This window comes from Podarcis cretensis, assembly GCF_951804945.1.
Source record: "Podarcis cretensis genome assembly, chromosome: 10".
NCBI classification, from domain to species: domain Eukaryota; kingdom Metazoa; phylum Chordata; class Lepidosauria; order Squamata; family Lacertidae; genus Podarcis; species Podarcis cretensis.
The window spans coordinates 40270772-40283913 of record NC_137179.1 but is presented as its reverse complement, the minus strand read 5'-3'; the positions used below and the strand labels follow the sequence as shown (position 1 = coordinate 40283913).

The window sequence follows — 13142 nt, the reverse complement described above, 5'->3', positions numbered from 1 at the left end:
GGTTGCATGGAGAAAAATGAGCAGCGTTTGTATGCTTGAACTCGCCTTGTGACCGGAGGAGTGTGTTCTATCAAAGGATGCACCACTTCTCCTCTGTCTGTTGTTATTTATGATGTATGGAAGGTCTCAAGGCATTTACCCCAGCTTTGTTGGTTTCTGAGACATATTTCAAGCTTTAGCCGATAGCAATGAAATGCTACTAAGCACCCAAATGTTTCAGCTCTCTTTCCCCTGGAGCTTGTCCTTCTGACTGTGGCTGCTATCATCTTTGCAAATGTGACACATTAAATGCCCAGATCCTTTAAACGATCAATTTCTACTAGACAGAAGAAATGAAGTGCAAATAACACATAAGGCTGGAGCCCTAGCCAAGTGTGACACATGCTAACCATTTCAGTAAGCCCTTTGATATAGTGTCTCATTGAATCTTACTCTCCATATTCTCTGAAGTGGCAATGATAGAATCCCTCCTATTGGACTGGAAGACAAAGAACTGGGGGCGGGAGGCAGGGGAGAGGATGTTAATATTGAATTAAAGCTTCAGAGGGGTAGCTAGCAGGTATTTAGATACTTATTAAGAACATATCCATTAAGCTATATTTCTTACAGTATAATTGTGGCTATCATGCCTTAGCATATGTTATATATACCTCACATTGGGATGGGGAGAATGCATCATTTATAGGGAGGAAAGTGGCATGTGACAAAATTATCATGTATTAATCCTCCTTTGGTGCAATTGTTATCAATTAATGCACAGAACTACATGTACACAATGATCACAGCTCAATTCCTTTTGCTGCCTTACTTCTACCATTGTTTGGAGGCAGGCAAGCATCCTCTAGAGGAGTCATCTTTCATCAAGAAAGTAGCCACATACCATAGACCAGATGAACATCTTTACTATGGCCTTTGACACTTCAGGTGTATATTTCTATAACCCAGCTATTTCTGTGATTTTAAAGTTGCTTTGCTTTATTTTTAATGTTCTGCTTTAAATTGTTCTAACCAGCCCTGGATGGGTAGCAATTTGGGTGGGAGCTTTATGTATTTTATTTTAATGAACAGTATGTGATATTGTGCAATCATCCTGGAGAAGAGTGACTAGTGGGGTGCCACAGGGTTCTGTCTTGGGCCTGGTCTTATTCAACATCTTTATCAATGACTTGGATGATGGACTCAAGGGCATCCTGATCAAATTTGCAGATGACACCAAACTGGGAGGGGTGGCTAACACCCCAGAGGACAGGATCACACTTCAAAACGACCTTGACAGATTAGAGAACTGGGCCAAAACAAACAAGATGAATTTTAACAGGGATACATGTAAAGTATTGCACTTGGGCAAAAAAAATGAGAGGCACAAATACAAGATGGGTGCTTGAGAGCAATACATGTGAAAAAGATCTCGGAGTCTTGGTTGACCACAAACTTGACATGAGCCAACAGTATGACGCGGCAGCTAAAAAAGCCAATGCAATTCTGGGCTGCATCAATAGGAGTATAGCATCTAGATCAAGGGAAGTAATAGTGCCACTGTATTCTGCTCTGGTCAGACCTCACCTGGAGTACTGTGTCCAGTTCTGGGCACCACAGTTCAAGAAGGACACTGACAAACTGGAACGTGTCCAGAGGAGAGCAACCAAAATAGTCAAAGGCCTGGAAACGATGCCTTATGAGGAACGGCTAAGGGAGCTGGGCATGTTTAGCCTGGAGAAGAGGAGGTTAAGGGGTGATATGATAGCCATGTTCAAATATATAAAAGGATGTCACATAGAGGAGGGAGAAAGGTTGTTTTCTGCTGCTCCAGAGAAGCGGATACGGAGCAATGGATCCAAGAAAGAAGATTCCACCTAAGCATTAGGAAGAACTTCCTGACAGTAAGAGCTGTTCGACAGTGGAATTTGCTGCCAAGGAGTGTGGTGGAGTCTCCTTCTCTGGAGGTCTTTAAGCAGAGGCTTGACAACCATATGTCAGGAGTGCTCTGATGGTGTTTCCTGCTTGGCAGGGGGTTGGACTCGATGGCCCTTGTGGTCTCTTCCAGCTCTATGATTCTATGATTCTATGAAATGTGTTTATAGTATAAGAAACTACTATTTATGGTTATGCTTTCGCTATGCTGTAGATCACTTACATACCCAAGTGTGATTACTGCTGTAGCCAAAGGGACGCCAGCCCCTAGGGGTTGACTTCTATGCATTTCCCTGCCCCCCCCCAAGACTAACGGGGAAGTGGATTACAGTTCACAAAAAAGATTGCAAATCAGAGAAGACTTAAACAGCAGAAATCCAAGGACATACATCATGTCAGCAGCATTCATCTTTCCTGCTATGTTTGCTTGTTAGAGCCTCCCTAGACTGGGTCCTTGTTCTGTGTGTGTAAGTGTATCCCATCCTTTGTATTTATGAATTAGGGTTAGTGTGCTAAGCGGAATGATTCCTTCACTCCATTCTCTATTCACATTTTTCTAGGGCTTTTCAGATCTTCAGCTTCCAGCACCTTAACAAACTACAGTTCCCATGATGTTCTTAAGTCTGTAATTTTATCAGGAAAGGTTACTTGTTGTTTCCTGTTGTAATAATTGTTTTCTCTGACTTTATCGTCTGTACCATGAAAACAAATAAAAACAGCAGATAGATAGATAGATGATGATAGATAGATAGATAGATAGATAGATAGATAGATAGATAGATATAGATAGATGATAGATAGATATAGATAGATAGATGATAGATAGATAGATAGATGATAGATAGATAGATAGATGATAGATGATAGAGATAGATGATAGATAGATGATAGATAGAGATGATAGTAATGTGTGGCTCTGCCACAGGATTCTTTGAGTATTATCTATAGATGATAGATGATAGATAGATAGATAGATAGATAGATAGATAGATAGATAGATAGATGATAGATTCTTCGAGTATTACACACAAATTCATGTTTTTTCTACCATGAAATAAAGAAAATTTGCAACATGTGCATACCCACAAAGGCAATAATTTCTGATTAGTTTTCAGTCCCGGAAGCACTAACTGCACGTAGAAAATAAGTAGTGTTAAAGGGTGAGGGAAGAACAAAGGATGCACAAACTGCAGGCCACCTCTCTGCCAAGCTATTGGGCAGGCATTACTCACTCGTAATAGCTGAGTTTCACAGTCTTGAGGGAAAATCTTTGGCCATGACATATCTATTTGATAAAACAGTATTATAACAGAGAGGTGCTGGGTGAGGGGGGGGGGAGTTCCTGGAGTGGCAAAGAGAATTGAGTCGATATTATAGATTGCTGGGAGGGAGAAAAGGGTGGTGCACAGCTGGATATGATGGCATGGGGCAGGTGGAGTTCAGTTACATGCAGCCGTCCTGACCAAAGACACTACTCAGGTGATTTTGTGGGTACCAATGAAGGTAGAAAACAGATAATCTGTACACATTCAAACTTTAAACTGTTCTGTACAATAAATGCATGGCTTACTACTGCCACCAACTGAGCGATAAGATATTATGCACCCAGAATCATGCTGTTGATGTGCAATACAGTGAAATTAACTAACGTTTCCAGTGCATTGTAAGGCAATGTTTTTTTCTATATAACACAGATTGATTTGATTAATAAATTAACTAAAGCTTTACTTTGCAACATCAGCTTTAAGGGCAGGAAACTAATTCCATCAACGTTTGCAAAAGCATCCCAATTCATTAACGGCAGTTTTCAACCTGGCACTCACCTGAATAATCTCTTCCGTTTCATTTTGTTTTTATTTCCCCTGACTTCATGCTGTCCAGTGATGCCTTGCTATTCTCATTCATTCCATTGCATAGACTTATTCTTTGCATTACACATTTTACAACATGTGTTGCCTCCTTCTTTTCTCCCACCCCACAAATCATAGAATCATAGAATCATAGAGTTGGAAGAGACCACAAGGGCCATCGAGTCCAACCCCCTGCCAAGCAGGAAACGCCATCAGAGCACTCCTGACATATGGTTGTCAAGCCTCTGCTTAAAGACCTCCAAAGAAGGAGACTCCACCACACTCCTTGGCAGCAAATTCCACTGTCGAACAGCTCTTACTGTCAGGAAGTTCTTCCTAATGTTTAGGTGGAATCTTTTTTCTTGTGGTTTGGAACCATTGCTCCGTGTCCGCTTCTCTGGAGCAGCAGAAAACAACCTTTCTCCCTCCTCTATGTGACATCCTTTTATATATTTGAACATGGCTATCATATCACCCCTTAACCTCCTCTTCTCCAGGCTATGTGATCTTATTTTCCATAAATCATATACTCAGGATCTTGTCAGCAAAACACTGTTTTGTTTTGAAAGTGCTATGTAATAGAATGAAGTATGCATGGGAGTGCCTGCCAACATAATGTGGCATGAGTTTCATGACCCAAACAATGCCACTTTTTAAACAGGGTGTCATTCTCCAAAATTGTCCTTTCCCAAACCTATGGATACCTCCCTCTTATGTGTGGGTGGTGGCATTTTGGCTACATACAGATCTACACTCAGAGAATGAATTCAACAAAACCATGTGCCTGACAGGTCAGAGCAAATTGCAGCATAGCTGTCAAGTGTCCCTTATTTGAAGGGACAGTCCCTTATTCCAGCGCCATGTCCCGCTGCTGTCCCTTATTGATGGATGTCCCTTAAATGTCCCTTAAATGATGTCCCTTAAATTTCAAAGGAAGCAGCTCCTCTCCCTCCCTCCCTGCCGGCCAGGGAGGAGGGAGGCTCCAACTGTGTTGCTTGGCTGTGTTGCTCACCCAATAAGAAGTCTAAGAACGACTGGGGGGTGGCGCTTGCATGCCTTGTGTGTGGCTAGTTAATGCAAGCTGAGGGGTTTTTGGAATGCTGGACACCATTTTGTTGCACGTGCTGCTGCAGACTTTGCAGTGCAAAGCCAGGCCGGGGAGCCATCTTAAGCTGAGGCTGCATAGGCCTTGTGGTGCATGTGATTCAGATTCTATTCAGTTGAACCTCTGGTTACAAAGTTGGTTGGACAGTGTTCTCGGAGCTACCAGCATGAGTTTGACCAGACTGCGGAAGGACAGGAAGACTGAAGTGCCTGGAACAGGTGATGCTTCAGGTCCCTTATTTTGGCTGCTGGTCCCTTATTTTCAAGTCTGCTGGTCCCTTATTTTCAAATCTGTAAATTGACAGCTATGAATTACAGCCACAATAAGAAGCACAGAAATGGACTGCTTAGACCTGACACCCGCTCACCCCATGTTAGATGTTACTGCTCATAAACATTTTGTCATCAGCAAAATGTGCTACAGAGCACATAAGATCTGGAGAGCACATTTAGGAGAGAACTGAGAGCTGGGAAAAGCAGTCTTTTCAGGAGATATAAAAATTTTAAATACCAAAATGTTTCAAATTTAGATTGAATGGAGAGCAAGAGATTTGGGTAAATTTTTAACATGCTCTTTGGCAAAAAGCACATTGGGGTCATGTGGAAAAGACTGAGGTTTTAAAGCCATTCAGTGGGTGCTGAAAATGAAGTGAGGGCAAAGCAATTACTTTTGTAAAATATTTAACAAGAGGTAGTCCATGGCTGGGAGAAACCTAACTCCAGTTTTTAATTATTAAATGATGGGGAAGCACTTTGCTGCTACAAAGTTAATGTTTTAATAATATTTAGCACTTTAAAAACGCTTGACACATAGAAGAGGAGCAGCTGGTTAAAATGTATAATAGATACAACTGTGAAAGGATTCTGTGGCAGAGCATATTATTAAACTTGTTTAGTGACTGGAGTATAGCATGCAAAGTTGTTTAAACATTAAGAAACTTCCCATGGCAACAGCAGAATTTTAGGAATGGGAAAAGTTGCCTTATTTTGAGACATTCGGACTTCCGGGTTGGCGCCTCCAGCAATGGCGGAGTTCCTCCGATCGGGAGGAATTTGCTCCATGGAAATCAGGGTCTGACCGCCATGGCGAAGGCAGAGACCCACTAAAATCACAGGCGGGAGAAGCTTGTGAATGTGGGATTCGGCTGGCACCCTTTGCGCCTCCCCTGCTCGCGGGGAAACCCAGTTTTGGGGATCCAGAGCGACGTGGGGTGAGTGGCGCGGTGCTTCGAATTGATTGCTTTTTTCACGGAGTGAAGCCGCATTGCTGTTGCCGGAGAGCGCTGACTTTTTCCTGTGGACAATTTGACTTCAAACAACTACCTGTGAGTAGAACGGAAAATTGGATTTACAAACGTCTTAATTTGGTACCGAAACGGGAAGGTCTCAAACAGGAAGTCTGCCTTCCCCTTTTGTAAATAGATTGAAGCAAAGAAGCTGCGAGCTAAGGTCTTGGAAAGCCTTATGTAAAGGATTAAACTTCCATCGATTGAAATCATTAAACCCTCCTTGGAAGCAGGAGAAGAGGGGGGAAATTTTGGATTGTGTAGCCTGCAGGAGACAGTGATAAAAATTAAATTACCACTGTTTGAACCTGGAAACGGGCTGCCAGTAGATTGACGTTTTGGGAGAGTTCATTGACAGTGAAGAGAACATATGTTGACAGTTAGTTAAATAAGAGAAATATATTGTTTCCATTGTCCTCTTCTGCATTTAAAAAGGAGGAAAAGTAACTGAAAATTGAAACTAACTTTACTTTTTGAACTGTGCTTGAAAGGATTGATACAAGTGGAGACTGTTTCCCTCTAGAGGGAGCTTTTGAAACTGTTACAAGAGTGGAGCTGGGGAATCTCCAGCTGCATGATAAGAACTGTGAGAATCAGGGATTGACCTTGGACCATTTAAGAATGTCGACAGGAGAAGCCTTAGTGACTGCATTATGTAAGATAAGCTACTCGTTGGAACAACTTCACAAGAAGACGGATGCTTTGACCACTAAAATAGATAACTTGGGACAAAAAGTAATTAATCTGGAACAAAAAGTGAGCACCAATACAGAAATTATTCAGGATTTGGTACGGGAATTTACTTTAGCAGGACGAATTGTGGAAAAGGAGAAGGAGAAAGTTGTTGTTGTCGAACCTAAAGTAACACAAATGGGAGCCTCAGCCTTACAGAGGCAAATTGAGGACTATAAGTTGAGGCCTTTTATGATTGAAACTAGAAAAAGTCAGATTTTGAGGATCGGAGCCCGGCCTGGACTGGAAAAGGAAAGTTGGAAAGATCCCTCCATGCAGGGATTAACTGACTTTTGGGACATGGACTTGGGTCAGGAGGAGATTGGAGTTCTGGGGGCCTTTGGATTTGGAGGAATCTTGAAACATGCCCTGAAATACTTTATGGATCTTAGCTTTAACCATGGAAATTTGGCTGACCTGTCGAGAAGGAATAAAAGCATCGTTAGGTTGGAGTTTCCCCGAGATCTGCTCTTTAGCATCAAAGAATATGAAGAAGACCTGCAGAAGGGAGGTGGAAAAGAGTTAAGAGCCTCGGCCATAAGATCTCCAGGTTGATGGACTGTATGGAGTTGACTGAAGTGACTGGCAGAGTCCGAGACCAGGGAGAGGAGATGGTGGAAGAAGATTGGAAAATTTAAACTTTATATATAGAAATATTGTAAAATTAATGAGTGATAGAAAAATGTTGGAATGAAATTTTATGGCCTTAGTGGAAATGTTTTAAGGAGTTAAGCTTAAATAAGTATACTAGTTTTAATGGAAAATAAGATTAAAAATATGTTAAGACATTTATATGACAGAAAATAGAGAAAGAGGGAAAGGAATTGCTGAGACAACTAATAGAAGTAGAATACAAAAAGGGAGGTGAGAGGAGGTCGATGAAACAAGGGAATGAAAGATAGAATATGGAAAAGGTATGATGTATTCTTTTAAATTGTTTTTGTATTGTTTTGTTTAGTTTATTGTGTTTAGTTTAATGTGTTAAGGTTGTGTTTTGTATAGTTTATATATTGTATTGTATTGTTTTTTCTCTTTTTTGTTCTTTTTTTTGTCTTCTTTCTTCTTTTTCTTTTTTGTAAGTTTTAAAAGTAATAAATATTATTTTAAAAAAAATATTTTGAGCCATTCTTTCATCAAGCTCAGCATTCTCCCCACCTTCCTGGAAATGCCTGAGATTTGGCTTGGAAGCAGATGGTCTCCCATGAACCACTATCCCTATTTTGAAGGTGGAATAGGGCTGTCATTCTAAGGCTCAACAACTTTGGGGTTTACTTTTTGAAATATGGCAACCCTAAGGGTTTCTTATTCCTGCCAACCTAGCAGTTCGAAAGCACGTCAAAGTGCAAGTAGATAAGTAGGTACCGCTCTGGTGGGAAGGTAAACGGCGTTTCCGTGCGCTGCTCTGGCTCGGCAGAAGCGGCTTAGCCATGCTGGCCACATGACCCAGAAGCTGTCTGCGGACAAACGCTGGCTCCCTCGGCCTATAGAGTGAGATGAGCACACAACCCCAGAGTCAGACACGACTGGACCTAATGGTCAGGGGTACCTTTACCGTTACCTTTTAAGGGTATTATAGCATGATGATAAAATCAGAACAAGATCCTACCAGCATGCTGAATGTCCCTGATGAGATTGGGGAGCAACCTTCCCAGATTCCCCAGATATCCTGAATGTTTGTATTGGGCTGCTTCCAGTTCAGGTCACAAATGCAGCATAGTGCAGCCTTCTGAGCTGGTACAGAAGTACTACATTAGGCAAATGTATGGGTCTTTTTTCAGGTCATGTGGGATATATGCCCATTAACATCATCTCCAGAACTCAGGTGATGGAGTGCCAACAAAATTGGAGCCTACACCAAACCACTGGGGGGTGCTTCACTTTGTCTCAGTGGTGGGCCAGCTCTGGTTACTGGTTCCTCTGCTCTCCTCTGTGAAGTTCCTTACTTCTAGGTGTTGGCTAGACTAAACTCTCCCACTTACATGCATGCATTTGGTCCCTTTCATTTTAGCACCAATTGCATGTATTAGCCAGGCAAGTGGCCGGCATGTATATTGGCATCTAGGGTGCAAGGCTACTCTAAAGAGCCCTTCTATGCATTTGGTACCCACAGATGCTGAATGGCTGAAGTGAGCTGGTATCAGATTATTACATCAGTTCTGTTAAATCAGTTGAAGCATGTAATGTTGTTCATGGTGACAGTTCTGTGATTGTTTTACTAACCAAGTTGGCTGCTTTGTCACCTGTGTAAATGTTTCTGTATTGTTAAACTATGAGAATATAGAAGAATGTCAAATGTACGGTAAAAACAAAAAAAATTCCTTCCAGTAGCACCTTAAAGACCAACTAAGTTAGTTCTTGGTATGAGCTTTCGTGTGCATGCACACTTCTTCAGATACACTTCTTCAAATGTACGGTAGTTCTTAAAATTTGTTTCATTTAAAGCATGCTTAGTAGTTCTTACTGCTGACAGCAGTAACAGTTTGAGATCTATTAACTCACCATGCTCCATTGCACAAATAATCATAATAATGTGCTTTATCTTTACATTTTTCTTAAGTGAAGCAGAACTGAACCAGTTGGTTCATGTGCATCAACCTGATTTTAGAATTTTAATTGGCCTGAAACAGAATGAAACAGAACAGCTGCAATGGAACCTCTAGTGAATGGGAAAGTATTGCCCTGATTGAATTAGGATGTGAGTCTCCTGAGCTTTGAAGTGATGTTGGGATCATACTTGGATAGGCAAGCTCTGATGCAGGAGGAAAGGGAAGAAGAAATAGAGGGGGGATGAATTGAGAAAACCTGGGTTGGGCCTTCCCTTTCCACCCCAACTTCAATCACTTTGGAGCAGGCATGCCATATTCCACCCCATGTTGTGGGTGCCCGGTGTGCACATGTGCTGTCACACACATTGTATGCATGACGCCACATAGTGCACCGTGATGTGCACATGATGTCACACCACATGATGGGCCTGATGGGGCTTGTTGTGCCCTCCAAAAGGCCCGGGTCTTTCAGAGGGCACAACGGGCTCCATCAGGTCTCAGCACACTGTGTGATATCATGTGTGCACCATGTTGGGGCACCCAGGGCTCCTCAGAGATGGTGCCTGTACTTTGGACAGGAAGCAGGAGTGCTAGCTATCCCCTGTGACCTTCTTGCAAAGCAGAGTCTCAATGGAGGCTGGGATGGGCTTTGATCAGCAGAGGGGGAAGCCAAAACAGGAGGGGGAAGCAACTGGACAGCAGCTGAACAGAAGGTTGCAGCCTTTTCACCTAGAACAAGGCACTGCTTTCACAGATGGGAACAGACTCTCAAAATCTTAACATTCCCACCAGGTGAGAGAGTATTGCACATGAGCACACCACACAAGCTTAGAGGAGGATGGAGGGGGATATTGGGAAATCTTTGTCACTTCCATCCAGTTCCAAGCTTCTTGGCTACTCCTCAACTGTATTTTGACTCCTGAGTCCTGTGCCTGCTGCAGAGCCTGCCTTGTTACTTGCCGGAATGAAGTAAGAGCATCTGTCTAATGTGTTTTACACTGGAACCAAGGTGGTGGGGGATTTGGGCTTGGCATAACAAGCCACTGCCTTTTCTGCAGTGGTTCCCCACTGGTGGAATGCTTTCCCCAAGGAGGTTTGGCTGGCACATTCCTCTTTAACCAGGCCTTTAGGTGCTTGACATCTGATGCCATTTTAAAATGTGCTGTGGAAGGGGAATTATTGGGTGGTGGTTGTTTTTGTTTTTATTATGTATTTTCTGTTTTTTTACATTGTGATTTTATGTTGTGAACTGCCCTGAGATCTACAGGTATAGGGCCTTATACAATTTTAATAAACAACAACAAGAAGACGACTTCCATAGCTCAGGCTGATTAGGGTTAGAGCTGGCCACCATTTAATGGGGGGGGAGGTGTAATGATGAAAGCTTGTTTGAGCCTTGCTGTGCACAGTGGCAACCCTCTATTGCTACACAGAGCACAATGGCCACTGATCAAGCCCAGCAGATACTCCATGCTTCCCGCTGCCTAAATACTTTCCACTGAGAGACCAGCGGAAAAGAGGGCCACAAACTGTGCACAGCCTCTGTGCAAAAGCCAGTGGCCTGGAGTTTAGGCCAGGCGGGATCCAATCTTGCAGTCTTCTGATGTGAAGTCAGACACAGTTTGCTTTCCTTCACAGCCCCTTTTTTGCTGAAAGCAGCTTCACTCTACCTCTAAATATCAGAGCAGGATTTGCACAGCTACACAAAAGCCTGGCTATTTGGAGACAGGCCCAGAATTCAGCAGGCCTCTTTTCCAGCAATCAAGAACACAGACACATTGGTGGTTCCATTCGTCTGAGTCTGTTTTCAAATATGCAGCTTCTTTGTTCAGCCTGGCTGTCCTGCAGCGACATTGGTACATCCGCTACACTGCCTAGTAGATGTATTAAGTATGAAAGGCCCTATCAGTATTGGCATTCTGCTGGCTCTTGAAGACAATGCCTGTATAGACAAGCAGTTCCCTGATCTCCAAACTTTAACCTCTTGTTTTAATTGTTTTCATTGCTGTTTTAATTTATGTGCTGGTTTAATGGGCTTGTTTGTTGTACATTTTAATTATGGATGTTTAAATAGGAATACTTAGCTCCACCAACCTGGACGAGCTAGGGACCACCTGCCCCAAATCTAGCCCCAAATTTCCAGAAAGTACAAAGAAAACACCTTTCCACACTCTTTATTCCTAGATTAAATGTAATGGTATACAATTTTTAATTATCACTGACTTAGGAGGGGATTTCTTTTTTGCATAAAACAAGCAAAACAGAAAAAAAACAGGTTTAAAGCCATCTTGCTTCAGGGTTTGAAGCTGTTACATACAACATTACTATACATATGTACATTACAAGTATATTATATATAAATATAATATATATAATCTTGTAACCACAATAAATATTAGGAAGGGTTTTTATTTTTATTTTAGGCACACAGCTTAGAAAAATGCAGAATCTGCACAATCTTTTAAGAGTCTTGGAGCGACTCAGTCTTACATAATTTTCACACTGAAAAAACCAAATATAGTATGTAAAATACAGCCACGTCATATGCAGTTCCCCAGAGTGTGAGGAATTTTGTGTTTCCAGCATCATTATACTTGGTTTTCTAATACTATTGCTCTATACAGCTATTACATGTAAGAAAATAATCTGCAGGGTTTAAAATTTGTTTGTTTTGCTTTTTTTTACTCAGCTAATAGCCTAAGGAATTGCGAGTGCTTAAAAAAAGTACAGGATATCTACAAAACGTATGTACAAATAAGTGCAGTCAATACAGGATTGGCGAACTCTTTGGAGCTAATTTTTTCTTCCAATACTGGGGGAGTTAACTTGCAGGAACAAAGAAGGAAATTCCAGTTACAGCAGTAGAGAAATATGAATTCACTTAAAAAATTGTTACAAACTGAGGTAACACCTGTACTTTAAAGATAGAAAACTTTCAAATTAAATGCAAAAATAATTCTTTAAAAAATTGGCAATCCTGGCAAGGCTATGCCATCACTGACTGATATTTTTATGTGCATTCCCTTCAGTACAAATGGAAACCAGAAAAAATCAAGCCAAAGGGAATTGTCAAGCTGTTTGTTTGTACCACATGTCAGGATGTTTTTAAGCACAGAGTCATGGGGCACCTGAGATTGCACTCTGGTAAGTGAGGCCGACCACTTCTCTTAAGAGAAACAAATGTTCCAAGAACAGAGGCATCAACACTGCATTGCAGCTACAAGTCAGACTCTGGCATATCCGACATGTTTGCCATTATGTAACCGATACCATAGCGGCCATTGGGGGCAGTGTCCACAGTTGGAGAACCAGTCTGTTTCCGGTATATGTTTTTCCCAAAATTTGGAGACGGCACCTCGCTTGGACTCTTGCCATGGATCAGGCTGGTGTCATCTCCCTCGAGATTCACAGGCTCCTTTATAATACGCCCCCTTTTGTAGGAAACCGCTGCCAAGCTGCCAGAGCTATCGTCGATAAGGTTGCAGCGGCGAATCAGGTAGACTACCGGGACAGGGAGCATTGCAAAAACAATCAAGGACACACAGACTATCAGCCCCCAGGTTGGGTAGTTTTGAAATTCCTCGGTCGCCTGCATAGACCAAGAAAAAATTCAGAAAGATCATTCACACATCTGCCTTCCTTAAGCCTAGCCTTGTACTGCTCTCTCAGAAACCTTTCTTTTTTAAGTTGTTTCATTAATTCCTCCCCAAATT

At 42.0% G+C, this 13142-nt stretch overlaps 1 protein-coding gene across 3 annotated transcripts in view; it reads right to left on the bottom strand.

Annotated features, from left to right (window-relative positions):
• Nucleotides 1–11587: 11587 nt before the first annotated feature.
• The window catches only part of SLC6A15 (solute carrier family 6 member 15), a 46415-nt gene continuing 44860 nt past the window's right edge, over nucleotides 11588–13142 (bottom strand). For all 3 annotated transcript variants that reach the window (XM_079991823.1, XM_079991824.1, XM_079991825.1), the window contains exon 12: nucleotides 11588–13018. In XM_079991823.1, coding sequence (XP_079847949.1) covers nucleotides 12647–13018 — 372 coding nt within the window. In that variant the 3' untranslated portion in view covers nucleotides 11588–12646. The remainder of the gene's footprint in view (nucleotides 13019–13142) is intronic.